At 41.4% G+C, this 12,428-nt stretch overlaps 1 protein-coding gene across 2 annotated transcripts in view; it reads left to right on the forward strand.

Annotated features, from left to right (window-relative positions):
* The window catches only part of Iqgap2 (IQ motif containing GTPase activating protein 2), a 287,742-nt gene that overhangs the window by 168,726 nt on the left and 106,588 nt on the right, over positions 1 to 12,428 (forward strand). For both annotated transcript variants that reach the window (XM_005356461.3, XM_013349678.2), the window contains 2 exons: positions 1,129 to 1,216; positions 9,223 to 9,386. In XM_005356461.3, coding sequence (XP_005356518.1) covers positions 1,129 to 1,216; positions 9,223 to 9,386 — 252 coding nt within the window. The remainder of the gene's footprint in view (positions 1 to 1,128; positions 1,217 to 9,222; positions 9,387 to 12,428) is intronic.

Consider the following 12,428-nt stretch of genomic DNA (forward strand, 5'->3'; position numbering starts at 1 on the left):
TCTCCATTCCTGCAGATTTTGGGTTCTGTACTCCTAAGACATCTCCCTGACAACAGCAAAGGAAGGGTCTTTCCCACTTGTCCTTGTGATGCTTGTTTCACATTTTGCCTCCATGGTTTGAGGTGACTGCCATCTTGTCTAGAATTCATTATGTCCCATCTCTCCTGCTCCTTACTGGATTCTGCTGCCTTTTCCTGCCAACTTGAATTCATTCTCTGCCTCCAAGTCCCACACACTGACCTGCAGGGTTTCCACAGGACTCCTGAAGACCCTTCCTCCTGGGTCTCCCTGGTTTCCTGTTGTCTCTCACCTGACCCCTCTCAGAACATGAGATGGTGGGATCAGTGTTTAATTCAGCTCTTTCCTGGTTCTCTTTTTCCTGCTTATAGTAAGTACAGGGCCAGGTGTGACGCTGCACACCTTTAGGTCCAAGACTTAGAAGGCAGAGACAGACTGATCTCTGGGCAGCCTGGTCAACAAATTGAGTTTCAGGCCAGATAGAGCTACACAGTGAGACCCGGTCTCAAAACAAATAAACTAAGTTAAGTACAAGTGTCCAGCTTGGTCTTTGGTGTCCTTTACAATGCAGACCATATTTTGTCTAACATAACAAACAGGCCAAGTTGCGTGCCTTCTTTTCCTTTATTTTAACTGAACAGTGCTGCCTATGACCCATTGTTCATCCTGGACTTCATCATTACTCTGTTCCCCCTCTGGACTTTCTCAGTTACTACCCTGGTTTAGATTTTTCTTCCCAGTTGAGTTTTGACTGTGATCTCTTCTGTGCATATTCATTATTTGTGGCTTTTAGTTTTTTAGATGGACTCAAAGGAAATTTCAAGCACTTCACTGTTTTCCCTCTGTAAAAGTTGCCACATTGACTGATCCCTTCTAATAGTTTCCTGTTAGAAACGTCGCCTTGTTCACAGTGCCAGGGCCTGCTGTTCATCTGTGTCGTTCTTGCTGGGTGTGCCTCCCCTAGAGCCCTGCACCAGGCAGGTATCCCACAGATGCCCGTGTTGATTACAAACGAAAAGGAGCAAGCTCCTTTTGTCATTTGTTTTTGAGTTTCGTGTTTTGGAAACATTGAACCGAAGCTCGGGGATCAGTGAAGACTTTGTTTTGCAGAACAGCTGCATTTCAGAGGAGGAAAGAGACGCGTATGAGGAGCTGCTGACACAGGCAGAAATCCAGAGCAACATCAATGCGGTCAATAGTAAGTGATGGGTGACGTGTTGGAAATGGTATTTCTATAAGGTGTGAACTTTCTATGCCAGAACCGCTGCAGAGCCCTCCACTCGTAACTTGCAAAGCTGCCTTATGTATGGGGAATCTATCAACGCTGCTCGTCAGTGATGCCACGTCTGACATCCCCTTCACTGATATCATCCCTAGGCCACACACAGCTTGTTAAAGTGTCTGGAAACTGGTTCTATCCTGCTCTGATGTGTGTCATTTTGGCTCTGTCCCTTGTAGGACTGACACTGACTGTTATTTAGGAAAAGATTACAGCTTAATGGTCATGGGTCCTTGCTCTTGATTGCGTGATGGCGTTCTGCTGAAATTGGAAAGGGTATTATATTACGGGCACTTCTGCTTATTACTCATTCACGGGCTTTGGTTTATTGTTCCAAGATTTTTTTTTAACAGCTTCCATGACCTTTTACTGCAACTGAATGAGACTATGGGCAGGCGAAATGGAGTTACATGATAGCAAGTCTGGTTCTGTGCTTCTGAGCCTGTGTGGGGTCACGTAGTTCAGTTTCTCTCCACACCCTGTTCGGCTGAGTGACTGGGTTCTGGTTTCCCTTCTGCTCTGTGGTAAAGCACTTTGACCAAATGTAGCTTAGTGGGGGGAAGGATTTATTTGACTCACACAGGTCATAGCCGCTCACTAAGGGGAGTCAAAGCCCCAATCCAGCAGGAACTAGAAGCAGAGCCATGGGGAAGTTCTGCTTGCTAGCTCTACTGCAAGCTTGTACTCGGGAAGCTTAGTTGGCTTTCTTGTACAGGACCCACGGCCCAAGGAAGGATGCTGCTTACAGTGGGCTGGGTCCTTGTAGATCAATTAACAATGAAGACAGACCCTATCGACATGCTCAAAGTCCAGTCTGACCTGCCCTTTCCCTCAGTTGAGAGCCCCTTCTCAGGTGACTCTAGGCTGTTTCAAGTTGATAGTTAAAGCTAACTAGAACAGACTGTAAAACACAGAAAAGTTAGGTCATTAAAAAAGAACAAATGTGAATCCATCAATCATTAGACTTTTCCTCCATCTAATAAAAGTTATTTTTACTTGGACATTAGAATAGGCTGTAAGGAATTCACTTTGATACTTTTTCTCTCTACATTATTCTACATAGCCCATATTTTCCCCAAACTTTTAATAAACGAAAGACCACTGGACCCATTTAATAGATCACGTGAACTTCTGCTAAATTTAAAATTGGAGCTTCCACCAAACAGAACATTCCAAAAGCTACCCTCCATGTCACTGCCTAGATGCACTGGGAACATTTCTAGTTGCTTTGAACACTCAAAGAAATATACACCTGCAGGTGTGGCTGAGACCTGTTGTAGACTAGTCCTGTAGGGATCAAGGATGCCAGGCAGATTAATTCATGTCATTGTCTGACAGCTAACACCTGAGCTTCAGAAGTACATGAGAGCTCACTGCTGATGTGCTTACATCAACTCCTTACGATTTCAGGGTGCATCTTCATGCTCTTCTATGGTGTGACACCTTGAATATGTGGGTAATGATAGACAAAGCCTAAAGCCTAGTTTCAGTATTTTCTTTCTGCTGTTTGTGAAGGTTGAGACTTCCAATATCCTTGACTGAACTTGACAATTACAGGAAGAAATTAATATCACCAATGAGACAACATTTGAACTCCTAAAGCTTTGAGAGGAAATGATCCTGTAGCCTTTGAAATGCTTCTACTGAAGACAGCTTTCTTCCTTTGTGTGTTTAATAAAATTCTCTGTAAATAAATGCTTGAATACCCAATGACTTAACTTCCTGACCACAGATTTAGCTAAACTGGCTATACTTTCATTTCATTTTAAAGTACCAGGCAATAGGTGATTTGTACCATAATACAAGCTGAAATTGATGGGAGTGCTACCATGTTTGATGGCTTGGTTCTTCTGAAATTTTCATCTCTTCTCTTTTCAAATCTGTAGTTCAGTAGAACTGAAAGTGTAGTTGATGGTGTGATGGTGAGCTGTTGATACACTTTAAAATCTGCCAGTAGGCCCAGGCCAGTGACCTCTTCGGGAGCAGACCCAAGCCAGGGACATCCACGGAAACAAGCCCAAGCCAGAGATCTCTACCAGAGCAGGCCTGAGCCAACGACTTCTGCTGGAGCAGGCCCAAGCCAGCAACCTCCACCAGAGCAGGTACAAGGGAAAGACCTCCAAGGGAGCAGGCGTGAGCCAGCAACCTCTGACCTCCATGGGAGCAGGCCCAAGCCAGGAATCACCATAGGAGCAGACCCAAGCAAGCGATCTCTGTGGGAGCAGGCCCAGTAACTGACCTCTGGGATTGCAGAGCGACCTCTGGGAGCACAGCATGACCTCCAGGAACTCTAAGTAACCTCTTGCTTGACTGCAACCATGACCCTAACTCCACCACAAAGAACAACCATCTGAGCCTTGGATCCACTGGCATGTGGAAGAATGATCATCATTAACATGATCCCAACTACACCAGTTAGAGGAAAAGATGGGTAGACACAGTCAACGCCACAACGAGCAATACAACACCAACAAAAACTAGTAGCTCTAAAACAGCAAGACTTTAACACCCCAGTACAGATGATGCAGAAGAAAATTATCTAAAAAAAATAACTTTAGGAGAATGTTTGAGTCCCTTGAAGAGAAAATGAAAAATTCTCTCAAAGAAATGGAGGAAAAGACGAGCAAAAAATTTGAAGAAAACAATAAATCCCTTAAGGAAAATCAATAAAAAGCAATCAAACAGGTGAAAGAAATAATTCAAGGTGTGAAAACCGAAATGGAGACAATAAATAAAATACAAGCCAAGGGAATTCTGGAAACAGAAAATATGGAAAAACAATCAGGAACTACAAGAGCAAGCATAAACAACAGAATACAAGAGATGGAAGAGAGAATCTCAAGCACTGAAGATACTATAGAGGAAATAGATTCATCAGTCAAAGAAAACATTAAATCTAACAAAAGCTTAACACAAAATATCCAGGAAATATGGACACCATGAAAAGACAAAACCTAAGAATAATAGGGATAGAAGAAGGAGAAGTCCAACTCAAAAGCACAGAAAATATATTCAACAAAATCATAGAAAAAATTTTTCCCAACCTAAAGAAGGATATGCCTATGAAGATACAAGAAGCTTACAGAACATCAACAGACTGAACCAAAAAATAAGTCCCTTCACCACATAATATTCAAAACACTAAACATACAGAATAAAGAAAGAATATTAAGAGCTGCACAGGAAAAAGACCAAGTAACATATAAAGGTAGACCTATCAGAATTATACCTGACTTCTCAATGGAAACAATGAAAGCCAGAAGGTCCTGGTCAAGTGTTATGCAGACAATAAAAGACCATGGATGCCAGCCCAGACTACTATATCCAGCAAAACTTTTAATCACCATAGATGAACAAAACAAGATATTCCATGACAGAACCAGATTTACCAAAACCTAGCCATACACCAAGCCCTACACAAAGTACTAGAAGGAAAACTCCAACCGAAGGAAGTTAGCTACATCCATAAAAAATGCAATAGATGATCTCACAGCAGCAAATCCCAAAGAAGGGAAAAACACACACAATAATAACATCACCAACAACAAAAAATAAAATAACAGAAATTAGCAATCACTGATCATTAATATACCATAATATAAATGTGTTCAACGCGCCTATAAATAGACAGACACAGGCTAACAGTTTGGATATAAAAACAGAATCCATCCATCCTGCTGTGTTTAAGAAACACACCTCAACCTCAAAGACAGACTTCATCTCAGAGTAAAGGGTTGGGAAAAAATTTTTCCAATCAATTAGACCTAAGAAACAAGTTGGTGTAGCTATCCTAATACCTAAAAAAGTAGACTTCAAACTAAAAATCAATCAAAAGAGACAAAGAAGGACATTTCTTATTAGTCACAGGAAAAATCCATCAAAAGGAATCTCAATACTGAACATCTATACCCCAAATACAATGGCACCCTCGTGTGTAAAAGAAACACTACTAAAGCTTAAATCACACATTAAACCCCAAACACTAATAGTGTAGACTTCAGCACCCTACTCTCACCACTGGACAGGTCTGTCAGACAGAAAATTAACAGAGAAATAAGGGAACTAACAGATGTTATGACTCAAATGGACTTAACAGACATCTATAGAACATTCCATCCAAACATAAAAGAATATACCTTCTTCTCAGCACCTTTTGGAACCTTCTTAAAAATTGACCACATACTAAATAACAAAGCGAACCTCAACAGATACAAAGAAATTGAAATAACTGCATGTTATAGGATTGTCTTGGCTTAAAATTAGAAAATTCAACAGCAATACTAATTTCAGAAAGCCCACACACACATGGAAATTAAACAATAGTCACATGAATCACCAATGGGTCAAGGAAGAAATAAAGGAAGAAATTAAAGACTTCTTAAAATTCAACGAAAATGATCACACAACATACCCAAATTTATGGAACACAATGAAAGCAGTGTTGTGAGGAAAGTTCATGGCACTAAATGCCTACATTAAAAAAGCTGAAAAATTCCCACACTAGTGAGTTAACACCTGAAAATGCTAGAACAAAAAAAAAAAAAAAAAAAAAGCAAATTCACCCAAGAAGACTAGATGGCCAGAAATAATCAAATTGAGAGCTGAAATCAGCAAAATAGAAACAAAGAAAACAATCAATGAGATAAAGAGTTGGTTCTTTGAGAAAATCAACAAAAAAAAAAAACCTTTTTCCAAACTCACCAAAAGGAAGAGAGAGAATATTGAAAATAACAACAGACACAGAGGAAACCCAGAGAATCATTAGGTCATACTTCGAAAACCTGCACTCCACAAAATTGGAAAAGTTAAAGGAAATGGACAACTTTCTAGATAAATATCTCTCACAAAAATTAAATCAAGACAAGATAAGCAAATTAAATAGACCTATAACTGCTAAAGAAATAGAAACAGTCATCAAATGTCTCCCAACCAAACAAAGTTCAGGACCAGATGATTTCAGTGCAGAATTATACAAGATTCTCAAAGAATTTATACTAATACTCCTCAAATTGTTCCACACAATAGAAACAGAAGAGACATTGCCAAACTTTTTATGAGGCTAAATTATCCTAATACCCAGACTACACAAAGACATTACTAAAAGAGAATTACAGACAATTCTCACTCATGACCATTGATGCAAAAATACTCAATAAAATACTGACAAATTGAATCCAAGAACTCATCAGAAAACTCATCCACCATGATCAAGTCAGCTTCATGCCAGAGAGGCAGGGAGGGTTCAACATATAAAATCTGTCAACCTAATCCACCATATAAACAAACTGGAAAAAACCACATGATCATCTTATTAGATGCTAAAAAAGCCTTTGACAAAACATCATATTAGGTGAGGTAACCCAGACCTAGAAAGACAAATATAATATGTACTCACTTGTAAATAGCTTTTAGACATAAAGCAAAGAAAAACCAGCCTACAATTCACAATCCCAGAGAACCTAGACAACAAAAAGAACCCTAAAAAAAAAAAATACACGAATCTAATCTACATGGGAAGTAGGAAAAGACAAAATCTTCTGAGAGAAGTGGAAATGTGGGGATCATGGGAGCAGGCAGCAGGGGAGGGGGAGGTAGAGAGGGGAGCAGAGAAAATTATATAGCTCAATAAAAACAGTTTAAAAACTGAAAAAAAATCTGCCAGAAAATAGGAATGCTGACAAGCTCATCCCAACCTGGAGGGTTATTGTATTAATGCCAAGGCATTTGCATTCATAGTAGTTAGTTACTGGCATTGGCAGCAGCTTTGGTGGTTATGTCCGTGATCTCTCCCCAAAAACTTCATATGAGCCGGGTGGTGGTGGCGCATGCCTTTAATCCCAGCACTTGGGAGGCAGAGGCAGGCAGATCTCTGTGAGTTCGAGGCCAGCCTGGTCTACAGAGCTAGTTCCAGGACAGGCTCCAAAACCACAGAGAAACCCTGTCTCGAAAAATCAAAAAAAAACAAAAAAAAAAAAACAAAAAAAAACCTTCATATGTTTGGACTGCAGTCATTTTCTTCAGGGTTTGTCATGTGGCCTCTAAGGTATACTCACTCTATCAACTTTCGGACTAGGTATTTTGTTAAATGCAGAATGCAGAAAAGAAGTAAGTTCATGAGGAGGGGAGCAGAAAAATAGGGTTTTTTATAATTTAAATTTGATCTTATGCATATGAGTTTTTTTCTGCATTCATATGTGTGTACACTATATGGCATGTCTGATGTCCACAGAGCTCAGAAGACAGTGACTCCCCCAGAGCTGGAGTTAGGGTGGTTGTTAGCTTCCATATGATTGCCAAAACCAAACCCTGGCCCTCTGGAAGATCAGAAAAGACTCTTAACCACTGAGTTATCTCTCTAGACCCAAGAAAAGATAGTTCCAAAGGGAACTTTAAGGACATGATTTTCTGGAATATATTTATAAAAATACTTACCAGCCAGCCATACAAACCTGCATGAAAAGTTCTCCGAGTGAAGAAAATGTCTGCAGTTGAAGTCCCAGGTAACCCTAGATCCAGCCGGAAGGCTCTGGAATGCTAACAAACAGGACACATCACAATCATGTGTCTTCCTTTTCGGAATCCTTTCCTTTATCTAGTGAGTTCAAAGGACTCTATGGATTGTCTATGCTAAGTGTACTTTTGAGGGGGGTGGTGACCTGAAGGCTTCCTTTATTCATGCCTCTTGCTCTTGAGTGACATTTCTCAGTAGAAAGTTCAGGGAAGCTCCTTGGGAGATATATCGTCATCCTTCAAAAGGGGTTAGATTAATTTTAGCTATCGTGTGACCACTGCGTTAGGCAGAGAGACAAGTGCATGTCTGTTTTTCCTGGGACCCAGATGCCTTCCTTAGAAGGCAAATCTTGCAGGCTTTCTCTGGTTTCTCTTGATGGGGACAGCTCATCTTTCCTTCCCCTTGTTGTACCAGCAGTTAGGCTACTGTGTTGTGTTCTGAAAACTTTGTTGACTTCATCATTCCAAGCACCCTTCTTTTAGTCACTAAAGCTCTTTGTAGTCTGAATGTTATAGCTGATGGAGAGGTTAGGCATTTAGGGTTGTTTCAAAGAGTACAATGGCAGGGTACCAAGTTCTGCTTTGGGCTCCTATGATCCACTGGGAGAATACAGGATCCGGACAGGGCTTGCTCCTGGTCTTCATTTGACTTAAAGATTTGCTTAGTAAGGCAGTACTAACCCACAAGGAACTGCTAAGAATAAACATACAGAACACTGTGTTCCAACTTTACCTACAAATGAGATTCACAGGATGGGAAATCTTCAGGATACAAGTAGTTTGAAGGCATCATGGGTGAGGTGGGAAAAAAGCCAGTCCTGAAAGAGAAGCTTTTGCGCTCCAAAGAGATGGTCCAGGGGGTAAAAAACTTGCCGCGCAAGCGTAAAGACATGAGTTCAAATCCCCTGAGCCCATATATAAAAACTGGATGAAGCAGTGTATGTCTGCAACCCCACCAGTCCTACAGTGAGGTAATAGATCTCCTGAGGCTCTTGGGCCAGCTAACCAGGCATACACAGCAGCTAACAACAAAAGAGGTGCTGTCTCCAACGTGGTGGAAAGTGAAGACTGGCATCTGAGGTTGTCCTCTGAGGCCCACAGGTGCCCACACACTGACACACATACACACGACATGTGTATCATACGCACACAAAAGAAAGACTTTTGTGAGGGTGTCATGCTAACAGGAGCTATCCAGAACTGAAGGTCCATTGGTGCTGTAGTTCTTCAGGGAGCTAGCTGCAGGCATTTGAGGGACCAGAATCACTGAGCTGATGTCACAAGCTTTTTCCACTCCACCTGCAGAGTTTCAGAATTTGTGGAAAGTGATGGCTGCCATTGGAAGCTTGGAAAGGAGGGTGGGCTGGGCAGGCCAAGGTACACATTCTCACCTAGTATGCACCCCTGCCCCCCAGGGCTGGCTGCCGTGGACCACATCAATGCTGTCCTTCGGGAAGGAGACCCTGAGAACACATTGCTTGCACTGAAGAAACCAGAAGCCCAGCTGCCAGCTGTGTATCCCTTTGCTGCCATTATGTACCAGAATGAACTCTTCAACCTCCAGAAACAGAACACCTCGGTGAGGCATGGCTGTGTGTGCGTTCATACGGCGTCCCAGGGAGAAGGACAGCCACTGAGATCAGGGGAAGGCAGGATGAGGGGTACAGAGTCTCTGGGTAGTAATAGCCTGCAGCCCTAACCTCAGTGGCCCACTGATGCGGCCCCAGAGTTCATTTTCCCTTTAACCCTTGCTTTCAGTCCAAGGAAAGTACTAAGGGCATAGTTAGGAAATCCAGGAGTCGTGTACGCAATACGCAGAAGAACAGACTGTTGCTGTTGTCTCTGTGTGTGTGTGTTTATAAGAAGTTTGGGCTGGAAAGATAGCTCAGAGCTCATTCTGCTCTTGTGGGGACTCAAGGCCTGTTCTAAGCACCCACGTCAGGCAGCTTACAGTTGCCAGGAATTCTAGCTTCAGGGAGACCCAGTGCCGCTGGCCTCTAAGGGAAGGGCCCTTGCACTCAATATTTACATACACACCCACACACAGATCCACACAAACATGTAAGTAAAATATATATATTTTTTTTTAAAAGAGAGAATGTTGAATAATTTTAACTTTATTGAAATATGCTTTAAATCAGCATTTCTAGAAATCTGCAACTGAAAACATTAGCAGCCTGGCTTTGGTTGTTGTAAATTTATAATCCTTAATATGCTAAACTATTTAATAGTCATTTTCATTTAACGTGTGTCTTAGTTAGGGTTTCTATTGCGGTGAAGAGACACCATGACCATGGCAACTCTTATAAAGGAAAAACATTTAATTGGGGTGGCTCACATTTTCAGAGGTGTAGTCCCTTATCATCGTGGCAGGACATGGTGGCATGCAGGCAGACATGGTGCTAGCTCTATCTTGATCAGACAGTAACACAAAGTGAACTGACTCACTGAGCATGGCTTGAGCATATATAAGACCTCAAAGGCCACCTCCTCAGTGACACACTTTCTCCAATAAGATCACACCTACTCTAACAAGGCCACACCTTCTAAGAGTGCCACTCCCTTTGGGGGCCATTTTCTGCCAAACCACCACATTATATAATAGAATGTTTGTTTGAAGTCTGAGTAGCGGAGACGGGCGAAATGAAAAGCACTAGAAGTAAGCCGAGAATGTTATACAGAGAAGCGCTGGTGTTGCAGGCGTGAGGAGGGTTGTTTACTATGGAGTCCTATGCGGTGTTTACCAGGTGATCAAAGAGTATGAATTCAGAACACGTATCTCTCAGAATAATTTCTTCAAGGTTAGATGTTTGCCTGTCTTGTGTGAAGCCATGTTCAGTTCCCAGCATCACCTCTTGAAAAATGAAAAGTTAAATGTAAAAGTAATTTTTAAAACCCCAAATTCTGGACTGGAGAGATGGCTCAGCAGTTAAGAGCACCGCTGCTCTTCCAGAGGACCCAGGTCCAATTCCCATCATCCACATGGTGGCTCACAGCCTTCTGTAACTCCATTCTGGGGCATCTGATGCCCTCTTCTGGCTTTCCCTGGCACTAAGCATGCATGTGGTACACAAACAAACATGCAAGCCAAAAACCCATTACACATAAGAGAAATAAGTAAGATTTCTAATCTTTTTTTTTTTGAGTTAGGATCTCACCATACCACGTTGCTGTCCCTGAAATTAGTTGTAGACCAAATTTGTCTTGAACTAACAGAAATACTCCTGTATCTGCTTCCTAGGTTCTGAGAAAAGCAGTGGTCCCACCAGGCCCAACTTTAATAAATAAAGCTTTTTAAAAATTGAAGTTTTAAGGCATGATAGAGGAATAATGATCGCATCTTAAAACTGAGAACCAGAGCCTTATATTGAAAAGAGGCCAAGAGTATGTATGAGTGGCCAACTCACAGAGCCATGAATGGCCAGCTCACAAAACTATGAATGCTGAACTTAAAAAAGGAAAAATGTTTGTAAATGATAACCAGTATGCATGCAGTGTGTGCATGTGTGTGCACATGTGTGTGTATGTGCGTGCATGCATATGTGTGTGCATGCATGTGTATGTGCGTGCATGCGTGTGTTGCATGCGTGTGTACGTGTGTGTGTGTGTGTGTGTGTGTGTGTGTGTGTGTGTGTGTGTGTAATTAGATTGGTAGTTACTCGAAAGATTTGCCTGGATATAAATATGGAGCAGCTGGAACTTTTTGAGAATCTGGTATGTGAAACTGTGCAGCCTTCATCTATACCAATGTGTCTCAAAGGCTAACGATTCTGACCATTGCATTCTGGAAACCGAGCCTGAAGAATACAAATCAGGAAGCTTAGCCACGGAGATGTTTCTCAGTCTATTAGAGTGAGAAAAACAAATAGAATCTCACTGCCTGTTAATTATTATTAATAAAAGACTAATATGTGGTATTTTTCTGTGCTAGGAATACTGTGCAACCAGCAAACAAGATGGTAGAAAGCATAATAAGGTAGCTCGGTGGGTACAGGTAGTTGTCTGTACCCTGAGTTTCTTCCTGGGACCCACACAGTAGAAGGGAAGAATTGTCTCTCACAGTTTGTTCTCTGATGGCCATGTACATATTCTGGTGTGTGTGCAGGCACACACACACACACACAATACATACATACATACATACATACATACATACATACATACATGTAAAAAAATAATGACTAATGATCAGAACAAAAGGTTCACATTGAGTGAAACAAAACAGAATCCATAGACTGAAATGTATTGGATTATGGTGTATATTATATAATTTTTAAAAGTCAGTTAAAATGAATAACACCTCTGTAAACTGTGTGTGCATTAAATCAAGTGAATATAAGCCCAGCAGTGGTGGCATGTCTTTAATCCCAGTACTCAGGAGGCAGAGAGACGAACCTGAGTCTGAGGCCAGCCTGGTCTACAGAGTGGGTTCTATGACAGCCAGAACTACATGGAGAAACGCTGTCTCAAAAAACCAAAAATCAAATAGTAAAGGAAAAACAAACAACAACAAAACACGCGCACACGTACACATGCATGCACACATACACACACACATAATCCCAGGTAAGTATAGCCTAAAAAGTTTGGGTTATAGGATTTTTTTTTTTTTTTGGTTTTT

This window comes from Microtus ochrogaster, chromosome 19 (assembly GCF_000317375.1).
Source record: "Microtus ochrogaster isolate Prairie Vole_2 chromosome 19, MicOch1.0, whole genome shotgun sequence".
Classification (NCBI taxonomy): Eukaryota; Metazoa; Chordata; class Mammalia; order Rodentia; family Cricetidae; genus Microtus; species Microtus ochrogaster.